The sequence below is a fragment of the Pleurodeles waltl genome, chromosome 4_1 (genome assembly GCF_031143425.1).
Source record: "Pleurodeles waltl isolate 20211129_DDA chromosome 4_1, aPleWal1.hap1.20221129, whole genome shotgun sequence".
In the NCBI taxonomy this organism is placed as follows: Eukaryota; Metazoa; Chordata; class Amphibia; order Caudata; family Salamandridae; genus Pleurodeles; species Pleurodeles waltl.
Window position 1 is genome coordinate 426402523 of NC_090442.1, and position 23269 is coordinate 426425791.

At 41.6% G+C, this 23269-nt stretch overlaps 1 protein-coding gene and 1 long non-coding RNA gene across 2 annotated transcripts in view; one reads left to right on the forward strand and one right to left on the reverse strand.

Moving 5' to 3' along the window:
• CD36 (CD36 molecule (CD36 blood group)) overlaps nt 1–5154 on the forward strand; it is a 574756-nt gene extending 569602 nt beyond the window's left edge. The window contains exon 13 of the mRNA XM_069228678.1: nt 2462–5154. Within this exon, the coding sequence (XP_069084779.1) occupies nt 2462–2470 (9 nt within the window). The 3' untranslated portion in view covers nt 2471–5154. The remainder of the gene's footprint in view (nt 1–2461) is intronic.
• Nucleotides 1–23269, reverse strand: part of LOC138287817 (uncharacterized) — a 64129-nt gene that overhangs the window by 24866 nt on the left and 15994 nt on the right. The gene's annotated exons all lie outside the window — the stretch shown is intronic.

Consider the following 23269-nt stretch of genomic DNA (forward strand, 5'->3'; position numbering starts at 1 on the left):
ATTTTTGTCTAGCAACCACAGTGAATAAATAACCCCAAGAATTATGCAATGGCAAAGGACTGGAGGAATGCAATTTTCAAGTGCATAATATCTTCCTTGTTTCACAAACAAAGCAGCAGATTGCTTGTCATGGCTGCCAGTGGAGCATGAGAGTGAAATGATTGTGAATGAAATGAATGGTGTAAACTGGGTGAATGAACTAGAAATCGTGAACAATAAGTGGAATTAATGTAAAGGAAAGAATGATTTGTTTCTCACAATCAGGACTTTTATTGTTGAAGGCTGGCCTGATTACAAGAGGTTAGATTCAGACTTAATACCATTTTGGTCAGTGAGAGATGAACTCACTAAACACCAAGTTGGTTTCATAAGGGGTGAGATACGTATTGCTCCCAGGAACATAAGACCTAAAATAGTCAATTTAGCTCATGAGGGACATCTTTGTAGGAATCTCACCAAAAACTCGGTCAGGGAGAGGTATTGGTGGCCGAGCATGGATTGCCAGGGAGAGGAGATTATCAAAGAATGTTATTCCTGTGCTTCAAGCGATAAAAGCCACGGTCACTAATACGCCTCCTTTGTCACCTGTGGTAGTACCAGCGGAACCATGGACCAAGTTGGGTCTTGATATAATGGGCTCATTCGAGTTATTACCACCTAAAAGATTTGTACCACTGTTAATAGACTACCCCTCAAAATGGGTTTTTACAAGATGTGTGAGTAATGTAACTACCAGGACATTCTTAGAATTTCTCAAACATGAGTTTGCCAGTGAAGGGGTGCCCAAGGTTTTGATCACTGATAATGAGGTGCAGGAATGTTTGGCTGATTTTAGTATAACACATCATAAACCACAAGTGAAAATAGCATCCAACCACAGGACTCCCTCAGGGGAAACCCGAACAACTGATGTAATTCATCAAAAGAATTCCTGTAAATATTGCCAAAGATTCAGGATAATAAACATCTCCCAGTAGAAGGAAGGATCCAGCTCCTTAACTGAAAGGCCTGGATTTCACCATCCTTCATAAAGATCAGTTCGAAAAGCATAAATACTCTCCCTAGGGCCTCCAAGAACACGTGGAATGAATACCAGATTTACAGGAAATAGTTTGTCAAACAGTAGAAGCAATAGAAGCACATCAGTTCAATTTTACACATATTTTGCACAGAGAGCCATCTGAAGCAAAAGCATTGGAGACTTCATGGATCAAGATGGAATCTACTTTGTAGAATGGACAAATAATGTAGTGGAATAAAAAGGCTCTGCAGAAAAACTCCCAAAGGTGTGAAAGTCAATAAACTCTACAATCTTCCCTGGAGAAGAGATATCAAATATGTTTTCAAAGGAGGGACTTAATTGCTGAATCCACGTGCAAATAAACACCTTCATTTCCGATCTCATTGTCACGCAATATGGAACCCACTTAGGTTTTTTGACACAAACTCCTCCCAGTATGCAAGAAAACCACAAGATAACTAACAGGTGGACTCATCAAAAACAAAATTCACCATTCTCCGATATACCCTGAGCCAAATTAATGAAGTACAGTATTCTTAAATAGAAGTTTTCAAAAGTAAAAGAGAGATGAAACGCAAGCCCTACCATAGCTTGGAAAAGTGACAGGGCAGGGAAATGGGGAATACAAAAAATAAAAAAAATGAAAACTTACCTGAACCTCGCTGCCGCCACACCGCTGCTCTCCGGCGCACTCCAGGCTACCAGCCTGCCCTGCAGCCAATCATGACGCTTCTCAAAGCAGTGTTATGATTAACTGAGGTGCCAAGGCTTGGTACTCCAATGCAGACTAGGAGCCCGGACTTGCTCTCTCCAGCCCGACAACACAGTGCTGGGTTGGAGAGAGCCCCTGTGGCATGTGTGTTTGGCTGGCCCGAGACGGTCAGCCAAATATACAGGCGCACTGAAGGGAGTGCTCTGTGCACTCCCGTCACGGCTCGGCACCCCATGGCACAGCTCCTTTAAAAATAAAACGATAATGAACATAGTTTATTATTGTTTTATTTTGAAAGGTTTGCAGCTCCTGCTGCTGGCGAGGGCGACACTCCATCGCCATAGCAGAGGAGACGCCCCTGCAAACGATCGACAGGAAGGGGCTGCTGAGCCAATCCCTTTTCAGGGACCATGGAAAGCATATTAAGGGAAGGTGGAGAAACTCCCTTTTCAAGTAATTATGTCTAAAAGAGAGTTTTTTATGGGGTGCTGGTCCAGGAAAGACAGACCTCTCCTCATCCAGTAAGGAATGGGATGAAGAAGGGGATAAGGAGGTAATATGTCATTATGAAATTACCAACAACACTTGCTTATATACCAGCTCATATCCTTAAAACACAGAACTCGGGCTCTTTATTTTGTATTTCAGAAAAAATAATTGAACCATCTGTAAACCAGAGTAAAATATCAACTTTATGAGTCACTAAACCATGTTTTTTTGCCTTCCAGATACATTGACAGGATTTCGGATGCACTTGAACAGCATTTTAAAGCGTCCATTTATCATACTAATTAAAATAATTCGATCCAAATGGAATTTCTCTCACTATGCAGCTTTCCAGAGGTTCGGCTCAATCCACAAGCACAATACTTATCTGGCCTAGAACAAAAGTTGTGTATTTATCGAAATAATACATGAATGAACGAAATACAATATGCAAACGAGGAAAAGCAAAAACAAACAACCAAGCCAAGCAAACACAATGCACTATTAATTAAAATATTTAATTGTTGACATCACCATTGAATACGATGAAGTGGCTCTGTGACAATAATGCTGGTATAGTCCTATTGCTCTAACATTTTGATATTTGGCTTTCCGTTTATAATTTTTAAACATTCATTCCTCAGTGGATGGAAAGATCCAGTCCTTAATTTGTAAATAAAAATGTGCCGCCCAAAGCTCGTCTCTTAAACACGCGGCTGCTGCATTTAAATGTGCGGACACGGGATACTGAGGCAGCGTAATCCTGAAGCCATCCCGGGCCTCTGCAATCCATTTAAAGCCACTTCTACCCATTCAGTTCACTTTTCCAGCTTTCTGCTTTCTGTGACGCTTTTTCGTTTTTCTCTTCCCCTGTCTTTCCTATATGTGTCTTTTGCTCACATCAAATGCTTGAGGCAGAAGAATAAGTGCCGGCCCTTAAAAATAAGTGCTGGTGCTCAGCACCGGAAAGAATAAGAACAAATTAAGCACTGGAAATTTCTAACAGCATCCGTCTGCCTATAGCGGTTTGTAAAGGCCCTCTCCCTCGCTTTAGTGCCCTGTCCAGGCTAGGGCTGATACCTCAGCATAAGAGTATTTAATAACCTGCTCAGCCCTCAGCAGCTTGCCATAATGCTATAATATACCATAGAAACCAAATCAGTGCTTAAAACGGGCTGATGAGATATGAATTAATGGAATAAATTAGCACTTAGGCATTCACAAACGATGGTTTGTGGGGAAACAATGCAAGGATAAATAAAACATTGCTTTCAGTTAAAATTGTAATTATGTGTTTTTGATCTATGTTTCACAAAAACCATTATCAGAAAGGACACTTCTAGCCATTAGATATTATGAATATATCTCATGTTTATCAATGTCAATAAGTTCATTGTGTGCTATGTACTTTCACGTGGAATTAAAACATGTCTCTAACCTTGAATAAGCAAATCTAATGTCATTTCCAGCTGTTTGAAGTGTCAAACAAAATATTCAGAACTAGGATAAGCATTTCAGTTGTTACTAGTTCTTCTTCAATGTCCCACTCCACCCAATTTTCACCATTCACTTCTGTCATATCACATCTCCTGCTACTGTCCCATAATTTCTTCCTGGCCTAAAGAACCATGGTTGTCTATTATGGGTAGCAGTGGTTAGCACCAATATTTTGGCACTACTCCTGCAGTGTACATCAATAGCGTCATGAAAAATGATGCTATTGCCCCCTACCCTGCGCCATGGTGTGCCATATTTTAAATACGCACATACATAGCAGCGGTAGGGGGTCGATAAAGAGCGCAAGAAAAGTGTCACTGCACACTGTGTGCAGCACCACTTTTCTTAAATATGCCATAAAAGTCATACCCTTCCTTAGCACCATCAAATAATTGCCAAATAATGCACCTCCAACTAAAGAAAAAACTCGACTGAGTGCCTCTTTACCATTTTCCTCCATTTTGACTAGTGAAACTATTGATGTAAAGTTTTGTCCTGTGGCTACCTCATGTACCACACCTTTCCTAGGCAGCTTGAATGGTGTAAACCAAATCTCTCTTTTGACTTAAGTATATCTTTGGTCCCTTTTCATTTGCATTTCTGAGAGGGATGTTTACACAAATCAATAAACACAAATATTGATGATATGTTAGCAGGACTGAACTCTATGAAAGGGCATGCACGAGGAGATGAGGAGGAGGGCTGAGCACAAGGGACAGCATGGAATGACCAGCATAGGTTTTCAAGTATTCAGATTCACAACAAGGGATCCCCGGCATCCAGTGTGTGAAAAATCAGGACCGGTAGGCTGACGCATGTAGCCACTCCTGTGCAAATGAGCTCTGCGATTAACAATTTCCACTGTGACAGTATAACTAGTAGTAAAGAGAGAGAATGAACATCTACTATATGAGTTTTTTGTGTGTTAATTCATATAAACTCACGTGATAAACTCATCTTTTCACCTTGTCATCTTATAAGCATTTGCCCCTGCTATTGTTACCTAATGCTTGTATTAAATAAAATAATACACGCATACACGTCTAACTTACAAAAGGAACATTGCCTTTTGCAGTCTCATTTAAAGGGCGGACAAGAAATATTACTTGTATTAGAGTAAGACGTGGACGGGATGAGTTAATCAACAAAACTAATGAAAAGTGAACACGCTATTCCAATATTTTAGGTGGTAGTGCTGTGATGATAGTACATTTGAACACATTTATCTGCATTAAAAGTGATGAATTTCGAACGATTGATCTTAACATAGTAGATTAAATTTAGTCGTAGTAAAATTAAAAATCTACTCTTACTGTTTCCGGAGCTGTAGAATGGAAATTAACCACTCGTGCAACTATGTTAAATGTACGCACAGCAATCTTACATTGTCTTGCTTTCTTTTCTAAAATAAATGTAAGGCAAATACACGTTTTTCGAACGATTGTGAGTGCTGTGTTTATTGAACAAGTAGACGTTTTGCATTTTAAAGATATCAAACTGTGTGTGCAGCTTTCCAGATATAGAAGAATTGTACAGTCAGTGTGATTAGGTACCTTCAGCATCAAACACGTGTGTAGAACCATCTCGAAACAGAACACTTTCTAAAACAATGCATTTTCTTGCTTATAATAAGCTAACCCACATAAATATAGACCGAATAAATCTATGAAGTGGTCAACGTTGGAAAAAAACGAAGGCCCATATTTATACTTTTTGACGCTAAACTGCGCTAACGCAGTTTAGCGGCAAAAAATTTTGCGCCGTCTAACGCCATTCTGAAGCGCCATGCGGGCGCCGTATTTACGGAATGGCGTTAGCCGGCGCAAGCAGACCGGCGCTGCCTGGTTTGCGTGGAAAAAAACCACGGACACCAGACAGCGCCGGCGTAGGGGGAAAATGGCGTATGGGCGTCTTAAAATGGGGCAAGTCAGGTTACGTCGAAAAAATCGTCGTAACTCGACTTGCGCCATTTTTTTTCGACGCCCATCCCCCATCAACATGACTCGTATCATTGTAAAGATAGGAGTCATGCCCCCTTGCCCAATGACCATGCCCAGGGGACTTATGTCCCCTGGGCATGGTCATTGGGCATAGTGGCATGTAGGGGGGCACAAATAAGGCCCCCCTATGCCACAAAAAAAAATTGAAAAATAACAAAAATTATACTTACCTGAACTTACCTGTACTTCACTGGGATGGGTCCCTCCATCCTTGGGTGTCCTCCTGGGGTGGGCAGGGGTGGCAGGGGGGGTCCCTGGGGGCAGGGGAGGGCACTGTGGGCTCATTTTGAGCCCACTTGTCCCTTAACGCCATCCCTGACCCAGGCGTTAAAAAGCGGCGCAAATGCGCCGTTTTTGGCCACGCCCACTCCCGGGCGTCATTTTTGCCCGGGAGTATAAATACCACGTAAAGGCCTGGGAGTCATTTTTTAAGACGGGAACGCCTCCCTTGCATCTCATTAACGCAAGGAAGGGGTTCACGCTAAAAAATGACGCTCACTCAGGGCACTTTGGCGCCCGAAGCGTCTAACGCCATAGTATAAATATGGCGTTAGTTGGCGTTAGTTTAGCGTCGAATTTGCGTCGAAAAAAACGACGCAAATTCGGCGCAACCAGAGTATAAATACGGCCCGAAATTTCTTATTTTCTTTTCTTTGAGGCGATTTGCTTCTCATCTATTTCTATCTTATAAACACGATTACCTCATAGTGCACGTTGTCAATAGGTTTTTAAATCTGTATTTGTAAAGCTTCATAATTGTTTTACTTTATCTTTTTTGCGTGCAATACTTCTTTATGGTAAAAGGGGGTGTTCCTTAAACGTTTTCATTTTTTGGGAGAAACCGTGGCTCACCCGGATGGAAACAGGCTACAGCCTACCTTGACATAGTTTTCTGTACGAAACCAAGTATAAGAGAGGTTTGATTTCCACAACAAAGTGACTTAATGCCATTGAGGTTTCCCGGCAATGAGACTAAAGTTTCACTTATAAGAATCTGAAGCATCAGCCCAATTCGTCAGATTTCTTGCACTGACCCACAATACCCTAACAGTGCCAAGAAGGAGTTTACAATACATAGCTCCTTTGCACACGTTTTTAGAGCTGCGTCAGATATTCTGACATATCTGTTGGCTCTAAACTCATGCTTTGATGGACTAGCATAAAAAAATGACTCTGCATGGCTTTTCCAATGGGAACGCCTACCCTGCATTATACCCGGTGCAGGTATAATGTGACTCAAAACTTTACAAACTGACACTTTTGGCCCAATGCATCAGCTTGAACATCTGGAGCAGTGTAAGGAACTGCTAGCACCATCACAACCTTTAAAAAAAATATGCAACAGTGGCAGAAACGCCTTGTAAGTAAGGCCCCAAATGAGTTGCTTGTGGAATCAATCTAGCACCTTTTCTGGCGGTGAACTAAATGACCATTTATTTTACCTTTTAACTTTCCATGGGACCAGCATACCGTACTCTTCAGCCGAAAAAGATTTTTCTCAGAAGGACAAACACAAGAAAACACAAACAGAGTTGTTTCAATCAGTTATGACAACCTACTAAAGAATATGCAATGTGGCCACCTACTGTTACTGGTGTTGGTAACCCACTGTTTAATTTGTAAAATAATGAGTGCTGGTGCCGAAGCACTTCTCAGAAGCCTATGACAGGTGCTGTTAAATGCTGGTGCGTGAAATAACTAGACTGTGTAGTTTTAAATTCGCCTTAGGCCTCTTTAATCCATTACCAGATACTCCCTGCCCCTTTATCCCTCTCTTGCAGCTTCTTGATTTCTCGGTTTGTAACATTTTTTTCACCTTATCTCCCTCAATGTTTAGGCTTTATACGTTTTTCCCTCTATTGCTCTTGGTTAATGTCTGATGAGGAGAAATAAGTGCTGGTGGCCCCATCCGGCAACCACTGGCTCAAATTAAGCAGTGTACTAACCTAAGTGCATAATTTGAAGCAATCAGTTGTTAAGAGAATATTCTACAGGGGTAGGCCATGCAGTGGGGGTGGGATAAATAAAACTTGGGAGTTAAATGTTGCATATCATAAAGTGTACATAAAGTAATTGAAAATCTTAGTTAATGGCTAATTTTGATTTATTTTACTCATCAAACTTTGATGTAGGCCACATCAGAAATTCCTTAAAAAGACATCGGTATGAATCAAATCTTAAAAGCTACTGCAATTTCCAAGATATCATAACTTTGTGCACAATAACTTACCCCACTGTACCACTCAAGACCGCATATGTCAATGATAATGCCAAAAATGACATGGTCTATGTTGTAACTGGTGACATCACGTATCATCTGACCATATGAATGGTATCAGTATGTATATCATGTGTTGGACAAGGAGGAAAGCAATGCACATGCAACAGCCTATTTTGATTTATGCCTTATTCTACAAGGGGGGGAGCGGAGTGCAGGCCTTGATGGAATGCCTGACTATTTATGCCATCTTTGGCCTGCTCAATAGCTATGTCAACACTGGGGTTGGATGCAGAACTTGCATTCAAACTCAACTGCACTGCTCAGAGCCTGTGGTCCTGCCCTGTGTGTTTTATATGTTTTCAAATATTTCTCAATACTTTACCAAGGGAAGACTCAGCACTGGGGTAAAGATCTCCGCATGATAAAGTGGAAAATGTAAAAACAAAATAACTCAAATGTAAATATTATGAACATTTGTATGTTAAGTTTTTAATGTAAATTAATTTTCTGTGTTTACTTTAAATGTAGAACAAAATAGAAAAAAAGCTACAGCAATATTAATTTTCTAAAGTTTACAGTGAAAAATAAATTCCCATCTGAAGAAAAAAAAATATTGTCTTTAATAATTATTAAAAGTGACATAGAAATAACTACAATATATGCAATTATTAAATAATAAAATGTAATGTTATGTTAGCTTTTGCATTTTTTTAAAGGGTTATTACATGATGTATAATTAAATAACACATTTGCACTATTTTTATAGATTTTGTAGCATTCATTTATATTTTTCACCATTTTAATTAATTTAATTTAATTTAATATCATTTGTTATGGGTTTTTATTTTAAATCTCTACCTCCATTATATTCTGAAGGAGGGTGTTGCAGTGCCAGTGGTTGGATATGTGTAGAGTTGGACTTACATCAAAAGTATAGCTTACTTCAAAAGTGTACCTTTTTACTACAAAAGTGTAAGTTACTAAACAAATGTAAGTTACACATGTAAGTTACTATAAAAGTGTAACTTAATTTATTACAAACATGTTTTACTATAAAAGTGCAGTTTGTGAATAGCACCTTGTAAGTTTTGCAGTACTACTACAAAACCTACTACAAAGTACAATTTGTGAACCAGTCAAAGTGCTTATATTGCTAAGATTAGGGAGACAAAGGGTGTTAAGGAAGTTCCTTACTTGCCAGTTCTACAGAGGTGAAGTATTACCTTTTCTCATCATCCACAAAATGACATATAGTTCCTCATTAGGACATTGGCAGAGATTGCCGCCTACCGCCACGGCGACAGCCGCCAACATACCGTCACCATGGCTACCGACCGTTCATGCCATTATGAACGTAGCCGGAATTCCGCCAGAAGCCTGGTGGAATTCCGGCAATGGCCATGGCGGCGGACGGTGGTAAGGTGGCGCTGCTGCCAGCAGCAGCGCCACGCCACCCAAACACCGCCTACCGTATAATGTTCCATGATACGGCCTGGCGGTGTTTTGCTGGCAGATGCTGCTACTGGCAGCAGCGCCGCGTCCCGTCTCCTGCCGGAGGACACCTGCAAGCAGTTAAGTCAGGTTCTCCGACAGGAGAGGGGGGTGGAGGGTCTTGTGTGCGTGTGTCCACTCCTGCAAGAACCTTGGAAGGACGATTTTATCTTGATGGACGTTAAAACAAATGGCAATAATCAGAATTCTCATTAGATTTAGAGTGAAAAATCTGAATCCCTTTCTTTTTATATCTCTCTAACTAGATTGCATTAGAAATGCCAAAATATTCATAAAGTTGAATTTAAAGGAAGCTTTTCATCTACTTAAATTTCACAAGGGTGGTCATGAAGATGACTTTCAGGTTTGGGTTGTGCGAATACCAGGTCATGGCTTTTGTACTCTGCAGTGCTCCAGCAGCATTTCAATACTTTATGGATGAGGTATTGGGTGGTGGCTTGGATGTGATTTTGCATTTTTTGTATAGATGACATTTTGATCTGCTCGAACACTTTGGAAACTCACAAAGAAGTTGCAACAGTTTTGCAATGCTTAAGGGAATAGCACTTTTTTGCTAACATGGATAAATGCCTTTTTTTACAATACTACTGTGGAGTGTCTAGGGTACACTATTACACCTGAGTGTGTTGAGATAGATGAAAAAATAGTAGAAGTCATATTTCAGTAGCCCACACTCACTTCAGTTAAGGTGATTCACAGTTATTTGGGATTTGTCAGTTTGTATAGGAGATTTATCCACCAGTTTTGGGGATTGTAATGCCTATTACTAAGAATATGTTTGAAGTGCTTTAATTTTGCAACATTACATACTAATATTATTTTGTTTCCATGCCATGGCTAGCATTTTATTTTAAGGAGATCCAATTCGTGGCCAATTTCATTCAGTAGCATGTTTCTCACCTTTTCACTAGCAGTGCTTTATTATACATTTACCAGCAAAGAACATTTGGCCACTTAAAGATCTGTGGAAGAATAGAGACACTATTCGTTAGGAAACAAGCATGCTATAGAACTATTGACACATCACTGAAGTCTGCAGTTTTAGAAGACAGCTAGAGCACTTACGCCTAGCTAATTTAGATGGACCTTGCTTTTCTTTGGCTATGACTTTGTGGTTTACTGTAGGTCAGATCCTAAGACTAGAGTGGCTGATGCCATATCAAGACCAGATCAGCTGGAGAGTGAAAATCACGTGACTGAGAATCCAGCGTTGATTTTTCTGCAAAAGGATATGTGATCAGTCAGTTATATAGTTTAATGTAGATTCACTTTTGTTTCAAGTGCATACAGACAGTCAATCCATTAACAAAGAGAACTGGTTAACAGAACAAGAAAACAGACTTAAAAAGCGTGCTTGTTGTATCATGGAAAGCTGTGTAATGACCATCAGATCAGTTAGGACAACAGACTATGAATTAGCTTCATCATACAAAAGTGTTCTGAAATCCATGGATTGCTAAAATCCTGTCAGCATTAAGAAGATATTTTTGGTGACCACATTTACTTTGAAATAGTCTTCATCAACCTCAGCTCTCTGTATGCAAGGACATTTAACTGAGTTAAAAAAGATTTACAAGTATGCACAGGGAACCTTTAAAAAAGCCAAAGATGCTTATAAGTTTTATGCCGGTCAAAAGAGAAATTCAGAACCTCAATATATTGTGGATAAAAAAGTGTGGTTATATTCTACTAGGAATTTATATCTAAAGAGGGCTTCTAAATTGCAGTCTTGGTTTGAGTGGCCATTTGTGATGGAATAGATTGTGAATACAGCGCCTTCAATATAAGAAGATCCACTGAGTTTTCATGTGTCTTTGTTGCCGTCTTGTCCTGCAAATAATGTCTTGCTTCATGTCCTATCCCAACTGAGCTAATTTCAGGTGATGTATGTGAGGTGCACAGAATTTGGAATGCAACAATTGTATGGGAAATATTGCAATTGGTGTTTTGGAAAAGATTTGGATTTGGAGAGGAATCATGGAAACAAGTTTCCAGTCTCAAGCTTTAGGGCTGTTGCAAGACATTTACACATTATATCCAGACACATGGGGAGCCCCACTGAGGAGATTGTGGCCTAAGAGGGGGAAGGGCTAAAAACGCAGCTTAGTGTCTAGCATAGTGTGAGTGTGAGGAAGTAGTTCACTGAGTTCATCTGCACCGACTGCCTTTCAGTGAAGGACAGGCTGGCAGCACTGACGAGATTAAAGCTGAGCATGTTTTGGGAATGTGCTGCAGAGTAGAGCACTGGCAGTAAACCACGTTTCCCAGACTCTCATGTGTCTAGTGAGACGGCTTCCATCTTGGATCCTCCAGTGTAACTTTCCTCATGATGCTTGGCGTCCTTGCTAACAAATTGTGCTACAATGTTGCAACAGCAGGATCTCGTTACATGAATGTTGCATGAATGAGTTTGGATTATGGACTTTTTGGATTACACTGAGGTGTAAATGAACTTTAATTTTTTTCTTGTGCACTTGTTTGAACTCTGAAGTCTGTATTGTGTGATCTGATAACAGTTCTTGTGACTGAACAGGAGGGATCCTTAAGAAGAAATGTTCACATATATATAAATGTTAGCTGTTAGAGTATAACATATTAGATTACCAGTCAGTGTTTATATTACTAAGTGTAATGAATTACAGGATAATAATGATGCTTCCTATTTTCCAGTTTTCTAGAAATCAAGCTGAAACTATACTCATCTCTACAAAAGGATGTATAGTGGCAAACCGTGAGATAGTTATTCTAAACATAGTGAGATGTGTAAGTATATGCTGTTAGCAAGATATTCATATTTCTTCACATTTAGCTTTCAGGAAATTCCAGTTACCTGTCAAAGCAGAGAGAGCTGGGTGCATAGAGATATTGCTAATGGATATCTCTTTAAAGTTACAAAATATGTTCATTGTTCCAATGACAAGTGACTAAAGGCATGCCTTTATCCTTTAGAGTGCACTACAAACTTCACAGCTCCATAACCTCAGAAGTGATGAGGCACCGTGTGGAGTCCTGTGTCTCTGTTTTCTCTGTTATTTCATTTCCGTTTTCCCACTTCTACCTCTGGCCTCATGCCCTAATGTATGTGGGCATTGGTGGGACAGTGAGAGAAGGAAAAGAGAATTCTCTCCATTGGATCTAGAAATTCAACAATTTGTGATGCAGGCAACGGTACTCTTTCAAGCTAGTATTCGCTTGCATGAGGTGGGCTTTTCCAAACTCACTCAACTTTCTCCTTCGAGTCTTGTACTGGCAACAGGAGGTCAGCATCTATCATGGGAAGCGGGTTTTACATGGCAACATACAGTAGTTGTGAAATAAAAATAGAGGCCTAAGCGATAGAGCATCTGTACAGGTGTATTTTGTCAGTGCATAAAAGTTTACTAGTTATCCATAACAGATAAATAGTAGTATTGGTGGACGTACAAGTACAAGCGACTGACTGATGAAGGAATCAAATTATCTGCATGAATACATAACCGAGGATGGTGCAGTAGCAGGAAGGCGAAGGCTCCGAGACGCAAGGTAATTAAGTAGTGAACGATTTGTACCTCATTCAGAGTTTGACACCACAGAATGAGGAATTAGGTTAGTGACTATAACAGGATTAACCTGACTGCCCTAATCTGGATACGAAGACCACTGGGAGATCGGGAGCAATATTTTCCCTTCCCATAAGCGCAACACATTACTTGGCCTACTTCCTAAGACTACAAGTGAGTTAAGTGACTCAATAATGGTGTACAGAGTATGGATTCCAGTGTGCGAGCAACGTCCTATACCAGAGGACTTCAGACTGTGACGCGGGCTGCCTGGGGTGTGTGGGCACATAGAAAGAGGGGTGCGCTCCCACATTCAAGAAAATTGATTCTTACTCTGCTTAAAAAACAAAAGCATGGACATGCAAACAAGCATAACTGTCTGTTGAAAAAAAGACTAAAACAAGTTTAACCCACAGAACAATTGTGATACATGTATCAGTGTTATCATGTGGGTTAGGGTTGTTTTAGATATCTTGTGGCAGGCAGCTGTGGTTGCAGTGGGGAAACATCAATGCCAAGACTTGCACAATGTCCTGGAGCAAGGGAGCACTGTGCGGGCCCACAGGCAGTGTTCTCACCTTTCTCAAAGGGAAATACTATAAAATTGCTCAAGGGTTAAGATTCTGTGAATGCAGCATGATACTCAAACAGACCATTCTATAAAATTATTGCTTTTCATTTTTAAAATTACCTTTCTGTTTTTGTTCACTTTAATAACTGGGATCATTGTTATGACTCTAGAACACATTTAAAAGTGGGCTCTTCTTATAATTCCTTGTTTAAATGTCTACTGATAAGGAGAAAAAGTACAAACTCTAGGGGCCATATTTACAGGGCACTTGCACCCCTTTTGCCGCAAGTGTGATGCTAACGGGCCACTGCCATATTGCCATATTTACAAGGTGCCGCAAATTAGGTTTGCGCCACCTTGTAAACCCTTTGCACCACATCATGCATAATATATGCAGATGTATACAAAGGAGGTGTTCCCTTGCACCGTTTCTAGAGTCATTTTTAAAACAGGCATGAAAATGAGCCTCCCATTGATTTCAGTGGGCCTCGTAACACTATACTTGATTAGCGCCAATTTTTTTTCCGCTAATTCAGTATAGCGTTGCAATAGCGTAAAAAAAATTACGCTATTGCTCCTAACATGTGCCATGGTACAGTAAATATGGCGGTACCATGGTGACATTAGGGGAGCCAAGGGAGCTGCAAATAAAGTGGCGCATCACTTGTGATGCGCCACTTTCTTGTAAATATGGCCGTAGGTGATTTGTCTAATTTTTTTAAAGAGCGCAACAAAAAAATCTAGTCATGCTGGTATAATACCGGACAGGTGGCAACCCTACCCACACGGAACGAATGGACTGAAACCCTGAGGGAGTAGATAGGGTGAGAAGGGAGAGGTGCAAGAGCCTCAAAAGCTAATGCACTACAGGAACCTTAAGAAAAGGGGGCTCCGCAGGAGCCATTGGAGATAGGGTGATAATAAATTCTGAATATAGAGTGCACGGAGAGATTGAGAAGTGCACCCTTCAGAAGCCTAATCGAGTTCCAAAATCCTGAAGGAATGAGGTTCTGCAGGAACATGGGCCGAAAGAGCACTAGGGGAGCGTGGGGCAAAGAAGGATACAGGAGTTTGGAGGGAGTACGTATTGTGTGTTCCTTCAGCATACCCCTCAGCCTTTTGATGGTCCAAGTCTGGTGAGATGGAGAAGTTTTGAAGAGTGATACCATTGAAATAAATGGTCATGGTTTTGGGAAGGTTTTTTGAGAGGGAGACCTATTCAGGTGCAAAGAAATGATTTTGCTTGTCTCAAATGTGAAACTTGGTACACACAGGGTGACACTCTCCAGTTGAGGGTGATTTGAACGGTATGTCATGAAGAGAGGGTGTGCTGCAAGAGTGGGGATGGTTAGAACACTGGAAAAAGGGAGTGAGAGAGAGCTGCAAGAGTTACTGTGGGAAGGGGGCCTGTAGGCCAAGAATGTGTGGGCCTGGAAAAAACAATTCAGGTGGTATATTTACAAGAATCTGATGTATTGGCATTGATGCGTCATATTTCTTGCATCTTTCGCAAATGCCCTAACAAAGCCATGGATCTGCTATATTAACAATACAGAGCTCCATTGCGCATGTTTTCATGGATGCTTCAGAAATTCTGATGCATCTCTTGGCGCTCAAGTGACGCATTGCTGGAGTTGCGTCATAAAACTGATGCAACTCCAGTAATGTGTCAGAACACAGAGGTGAGACCTATTTAAAAGCCATGCATCAATCCTAATGCCTGGTTTGAGGAGGCGGAAGGATTTTGACCCAGTCAAATGAGAGTGTGGCAGCGAAAAGGTGGGACATAATAAATATATTTTTCTGGCCCCATAAACCTCAAAAGTTCTGATATCCAAAACCTCGGTTTAGTCGCAAGTATTTTGGAAAATGTTTTTATAATGATTGCACTCTGCACCTCCAACTTTTAGCATTAATAAACTAATTTTCTATTTCCAATCTTTTAAGAGACTTTTGGGGCCACTTTCAGGGTGAGATTATTTGGATGACAAAATGTCCGTCATACGCTATTTCACCATATTAATCATTAGGATTCAATTTTGTTTGCCGCCAAAGGTACACATTCATGACCACTAGATGGCAGCAGAACATCAACTATTGTTGGATTCTGCATAGAAAAGCAGAATGAATAACAGAAAGGATCGTAAATCTAGAGTTTCAATATACTTTTTGATACTTTCAACACAATGCGGCATAGATGTGATACAATTAAGCAATAGCAATTGTTTGGTATTCGAACTGCAACAAATCATTGTCTGAATAATGGAAACTGCATGCGGTAAAGAGGTTATAAAATAATTACTGGTCAGTGAGGGGAGCAAGAGTTAAAGGCAATTGCAAGCGAGGCTAATCAGTGGAACAGTGTGGGCAGATTATCAATATGTAGAAAATTCACAGCACGGAGTAGGAATACATGCACAAATAAAGCTGATTTTAAGATGGGATAAACAGCAGTTTATCAAATCGGAAAATTAACATTTCATTGCTGCCAAGGTTTCAGATTGCTATGTGTGACATTTTCATAATTTCGGTGTAATTCTGAATGACATTGCAACAACTATGAGTAACACCTTCTTGCAAGCAAAATAAAGCAATGAGGATGATGGAACCATAGAAATAAAAAAAATTGAGAATCCCACACCTCCCATTGTGCACCAGCGCCACCTTGTGACCTTTGATAAACACTACCCGGAGCTTACCAAGCAAACGGAGAAACTGGAACAAGCAGGTTTTACCGACAAGGTTCTTTTGCGTGACATTCTCAGGCATTGTGGTAATGTGAGAAAAAGATCGGATATGCGTTATTCTAACACAAGATGTGTGACACTTGGCAGGACTGAGATTCCTTTTGATTGCTGGTGAAAGAGGCAATCTAGAGTAACGCGAGGCAGAACAATTTGATGCCTTGTGTTACTCCGGGGCAGGGAGGCATGCCGTGGGTAGATGCATGGATATTCCCATGCATCTACCCATGAATTCTGACACATTCCCAGATTTACCAATACTGGTAGACCTAAAAAGTGTCAGAATTGTACGCCTCTTCATTAGAGGCGCAACAAGGAGAAATATCTTTATTTTGCCATGTTTCCTATTTCTACATTCGCTACATTGAGCAGCACATGTAGAAAGAAGCGACTGCCTCTGAGGATTGCATTTGTACAGGAAGGTGTCCATTCCTGCACAAAAACTATCCTGCCAGTAATGCCTGCATTGGTGCTAGCCCAGCTCCTTGTGTGTTAGCGTAGGCAGAGAGCAGGAATGTGCTGTATAATGTTAAATACGGTGTATTCCTGCCCTCTCCCTTTCATGCAGTGCAGTGCAGCAGGGGAGCTTTCTGCGTTGGGCTTTGTTGGGCTTTGTGAAAGGTTGACCCAGATGTTCCAAGGGCTTGCGTTGCCCTTATTTCATGCCAGGTGTCGCAAGGCAGTGCAAACCCATTAGTGGGAATTACTAACCCACCTTGTATTTGCTCTGTGTGGTTTAGTAAATCCAGAGTAACACAAGATAGTGCAAATTGGTACCCTGTGGTAGTCTGCATTGGGAATGCATTCCATGGGTGGAGTATGGGCATTCCCATGCATCCATCCAACCATGGATTTTGACACAATTGCATATTTGTTCAGCCTTTGAATATCAGCTGTATGCCTTGGGGCAGAATGCTGTGCCGCGGTGCTTGCAGCCCTGATGAGCATATGAGGCAGTGCAGCTACAAGGTGCTGATATTACAGGTTGGAGGAAAGAAAAAACGAGTTGTCACTGGTCATATTCTGGCTTTTTATGTGTCTTATTAAAGAAGTCCATATCTTCACATGTACAATACCTGTAAATATTGAGCAATACCAGCATGTGGGAGATTGTAATGTGCTGATGGACCTTATATGGTTATCCTTGCACCCTTGATGCTTTGCTCGGTATAGTACGATGCAGTTGCACCTTGAGAATGTGCTCGTGTAGTGGATGCGATCCCGTGGCATTGACGACTATGTCTACACGTAGGATTGCTTTGATTCGCATGCAATGCTTGTGCATGGGCACTATCGGCTGAATCTTGACATTTGAAACGTTGTGTGGCGACAGCAGCACGTTTGAGACTACTGATTCTTCTTCCGACAGCCCTGGAGTCCAGGAGCCAGATGGATGCAGTCGAGCATTCAGAATGACCTAATGTAATATAAGGAAAGACCTGAAACGGTTACTTCTTGTGAGGCACTTAAGTGTCCTTCATGCGTTCAACAATAACATCTATACACCAAATTAGGTTGTTAGTAAGGGATTCGCTTTAAACCCTAGGGTACATATTAACAGGTTGCACATACATATCCACTGTGCTAATGTTAGATTCATCATAGCTACCTCTGCAGTGACAGCCACTGCCGGCCCTCGCTGAAGCCCGAGCAGCGCCCCAGAGGGGGTTATTGCTTCTTCCTTGACTCATATTCAGAACAAAGAGGCGCGAAGAACCAGCATCGGGTTCCTGTCTTTGCCAGATTTTTAGCAGCTGGGAGTTCAAATCAAGTTAGATACTTCACACATTGTTCAGCTGTGATGTGATCATTAATTCTTGAGGAGTTACTTTAATGCGCGTGTCTTGTAGAATTATTTCACTTTCAAAATATTGTATTCCAACGGCCAGAAAAACGGGTCTTTGGCCCAAACAACCGTAACATATTTTCCAGTGCTTGATGGCTAATCCCAGGTCTCTCTCATTAGGGTTACCATGAAGAAAAATGATAGCCGGGCCTAATAGTTGGAACACAATAGGTATCACAATCACCCAAAGATGCGATACAAATCACGAATTTAACTACAGTATTCAGAACATACATTCCTTGGGATTCTAGCGAGCTGCTGGATTTTTCGTTTTCAAATGATGTGTATTCAGGCTGCAAAGGGGTTAGATAAATCATACAATTCACAGAAATCGCCAACGAAAGACTGGATAGTAGCTTCTTAAAAGTTGTAACAAGTTCTTCTTCCATTATGCCCTTTCCTACGAACACATTTTCCCATTGACACAGAATGGGAAAAACCCTTTGCTACATCTGTCCCTAAGACCCATATTTATACTTTTTGACCCGAATCAGCGCTTGGGCAAATTTGCGTCAAAAAGTTTACTGCCGGCTAACGCCATTCCAACGCGCCAGCCGGGCACCTTATTTATGGAATGATGTTAGCCGGCGCTGCGGCCTGGTTTGGTTCAAAATAAATGACTCAAACCGGGCAGCGGAGGTGTAGGTAAGAATGGGGGTTGTGCGTCAAAGAATGGTGCAAGTCAGGTTAGAGTAAAAAATATTGACTCTAACCTGACTTGCGCCATTTTTTGACGCACAACTCCCATGGAAATGACTCCTGTCAAAAGGTCAGGAGTTATGCCCCATGGCATGTAAGGGGGCCCAAGGAAGGCCCCCCATCCCACTTAAAATAAATAAAAAAAAAATACTTACCTGCACTCACCATAGATGGGCCCTCTCATCCATGGGTGTCCTCCAGGGGTGGGCTAGGGTGGCAGGGGGTGTCCCTGGGTGCAGGAAAGGGCACCTGTGGACTGCTTCCATGGTCTTCCACCATGGAAAAGAGCCCACAAATCCCTTAACGCCTGCCTTGACCCAGGCGTTAATTTTTGATTCACATCGGGCTGTGCGCCATTTTCCGGCTCCGGCTCCGCCTCCCAGCCATGCTCCATTTTTGCCCAGTTGGATAAATATGTTGCACTTGTGTTTAAGTAATTTTTTGGACGGGAACGCCTATCTTGCATGCCATTAACGCAAGGCGGTTTCACAAATCCAGAAAATGACGCACACAGCGGAATTTTGACGTTCGCGGGGTCGGCCGTCAAAGTATAAATATGGTGTTAGGTTTGTGCTGAATTTATGTAAAATAAATGATGCAAATCCGGCGCAAGCAGAGCATAAATATGCCCCAAAGAGCAAGTTTTACGAGGTCCTGGCACACTAGTGTCATTTTCTTATGCTAATGTGGCATTAAGGAGGATATTCTCCTTCACTATATTTACAAAGTGGATCAATGCTAGCATTGCACCACTTTCTAACCCCTTACACCACATTTTGCCTGCGCCAGGCAAAATGTATGCAAGGGGGGGCGTTCCCATGCAGGGAGGCTTGTAGATTTCACTGTGCCATTTTTGCATCATTTTTAATGCCTCATTGGGGCAGGCGTTAAAGTGACGGGCCCATAGTAGCCTATGGGCCTTCCTTAGTTCTTTGCCGCACTAGTGGCATAAGTTATTGCACTAATCCAGTAAAGCTCGACAAAAGCATCATAAATGATGACGCAATTGTGGAAACATGCGTCATGGTGTGCTCTATTGTAAATACTGCACAACCATAGTGTTGTTAGGTGTGGCATGGGTGTCCCAAGAAAAGTGGTGCAATGGGATCGATGCACCACTTTCTTATAGATCTAGCCCTAGGTGGCTTGTTTACAAGTGATCATGCTGTGCTGCAATGAACCACAGGGAAAGGGCAGAAATGCATCATATCTACAAGGTACGGCACATTTCTGTCCTCTCTGCCTGCGCTGGTGCAAAAAGGGTTGCCTAGCGCAGACACAGGATGATTGAATCACGGAGAGGATTGTATTTGTGCAGGAAGGTGTCCCTTCAATCCCTGGAGGCTTATTCTTCTTTCTACATGTGCTGCAGAATTCAGCACAAGTACAAAGCAGAAAAAATGAGGAGAAACAAAGATCTTTCTCCTTGTGGTTTTCTCCCCTGGGGAGGCATAAGATTTTGACACATTCCAAGGTTTATACATTTGTGTAAGTCTGGGAATGTGTCAAAACCCATGGGTGTTGTGTGGGAAAACCCAATGTCCATGTAACGTCTCCTTGACACAATGTAGTGCAAAACAGGAACTAGTGCTGCTCTGCCTTACACCATATGTACAAGCCCATGAAAAGCCACGCAAAGTGTCTTTGTCTGGCCTTGTAGACATGGGTCTGCGCTATGCGCCACCGATCTGTCACGAAAAATGATGCACCAGCAGTGCACAGGGCTTGTAAATAAGCCCCTAGATTTGATCAAAATCTGCTTCCCTGGGTTGAGAATATTGTCACTGAGGAAAACTTTTATTAATAAGTAATGCAAAGTAGCGCAATAAGCAAAGTTGCTGCCCTGAGGTTCACTAGGGAGAGAGAGATTATCTCAGAGCCATGTCTTGTTTTAGGACAATTTTACAGCACACAAAAAAGGTTTTTGGTGTAAAAATAAATACTATCAATACTTGTTGCCAATTTCCAGCACTTTGCACCTTTGCTACTCCTTGATAAGTCTGCTCCTTCGTATGTTCTCAGATTCCTGGGAAATATTTTAATTTTATAATTACAGCTGTCAATAGTCTCGTATGGATGGTTTTCAATGTATATATTATTTATATTTTCATTTTCCTGAGAGCAGGTGTTTAATGGGGCTTGTGTAGTATATAGAGTCTCCAAACAATAAACAAATACATCTAAACCTCTCCAACCGTATTTTTGTAAACGTTGACAGAAGTACGAAAGTATCTTGAGCAGTGGATCAAATAGCCATTCTTTAGGGAATTAAAATAATTTCCAGGTTATGAAAGACACATATGAAAATTGTAGAATTTCTGTTGTACTCCAATATGCAGTTCTGGGATATCCACCAAATGGCAAAATCTGTAGGGCATTAACACATGCTAAATCTTTTTATTTTCATGGAAAACGTTTTTCCCATTGACAAGACCCTTTCAACATCTCCCCACTAAGCATGGGTGTGTCCCTTCCACCTTTGTATTCTGAAAATGCACGTCAGCATGCAATTTGCAGGTCCAAATTGTGTGGGTACTATCAGGATGCAAACATTGTACATTTACCTGCTTCTGTAACGTGCCTCACGCAAAAAACTCAGGGCCTCATTTACAAGCTTCTTGCGCCACTGCTGCTTCATTTTTTGAATGCATTGATGGTGCAATCAGTGCTCTACACTGCTCCATATTTACATCTGACACATATGGCCCAATGCATCAGTTTGTAAAGCCCTGCGTCACATTGTACCTACTCCATTCGTCCCCTGGGCATGGCCATTGGGCTTGTACACCAGAAAATTGTGCTACATTGCTTAGAGGCAAAAAAGAAATGCCTCTAAGCAGTGTAGCCTGTAAACTGTGTAGCGTCATAATTTGGCGCACAAGCCCTGGTTACCCCTACGCCTCCCCGGCCCTGTTTGCGTCCTTTACAAGGATGCTAACAGGGCCTTAGCGCCAGCTAGCGCCATTCCATACATATGGCACCTGTCCAGCGTCATGGAATAGCGCTAGCCGGCGCTATACTTTTTGCCACAAACCTGCGCTAATGCAGGCTTGCAGCAAAAAGTATAAATCTGCTCCTTAGCTCCCAAAGTGCAAGGTGTACTGCCTGCCCCACTGCTAAAAAACCATGGCTAACATACAATCCTACTTAAAGTATGAGCACTGTCCGGCAGACATTTGAATCCTAAAGTGCACATGTGCCAGAGGACAATGACTATAATTCAGTTCTAATTTGTAAAGTCAAACAACACGTCCATTGTTGTTTTATACGCCCTGGCAGAGAGTAGAGACCTGTGTTTTGTGCTCTTAGAAGGTTGTGGCAGTCAGAACACACTCCACTTCCTCCAAATATCTCGCTGTTTGGGTAGGACTGCATGTCTCCACGTGCAAACCCCCAGTTGTAACCATAACGTGTGCAGTAGTCTACGGCGTTCCCTCAAAGTGCTGTTGCACAAGCAGAACATGTGAGACACAGTTTAAGGCGCTAGCCTGCAGAGCCGACAGGGCCCATCTTTTGTGGGCCGATGCCATGGGCTCTCATGTTTGCCCACAGGTAGGACCCCCAAATAATAAGGCAGTTATTTCCTTTTAATGCTGTACGTTAGGATTTCTCTCAGGTTTTGCTGAGGGGCTAGGGTCCTATAGCTGTTTAAACTATCCAGGCATGATGCCTTTTCTCAAGAGTTGTCTTGTCTTCAGTTTACAACAGGTACTTTATTGCTTTTTTGGTTAGTGATTTAAATAGCTTGTAATTGAGCACTGATGACCATAAACTCTCCATGCCTAGCTGCTTGATTCAGGTGTCAATGAATTTTCGGGCCAGAAAGCGGGGCTTTATTGTTATTTCCTCCCATATGTTATGGTTTATGTGTCCCCGGCCATGCCTCTCGTTTTGAGAAAAAAGTTAATCTAGACTGTGCACCTTGCAAGAGACTTTTTGGGCAGGCTGAACTCCAGCCTTATCTGTGCTGGTGAAGTATAATGTGGAAGCTTAAACATTTGCCTGTATATGCTCATTATGGTGTCATCAAAGAACTTAGAGTTTCTACCATAGAGGGTGACACTTCCGTAGGCCAGCGTGGGGGCCACCTTATCTTCTAGCAGTGGACTGAGCGTATACTTGTTCAATTTGGCTGAAGGCGTCCGAAGGAGAGGGCAGCCCCTTCCTGTCTTATTTGTTCTTTATGTTTAAAAAAGGAGCTGTGGCAGTCGAAAAGGAGACCCAGGTATTTATAAGTAGCCTTTCTTCAAGCTTATTCCTGCTTAATCCCTGGGTTGCGACCCCCTTGAAGGATCTCTTAACTGAGATCATGATTTTGGTCTTTTTATGGTTCATTTGCAGCCCTTCTTAAGGGAGTAATTTTCAGTGGCATTCAAAAGATGTATCATGCCTACCCTAGTTCTGCTGAGTAATACGACGTC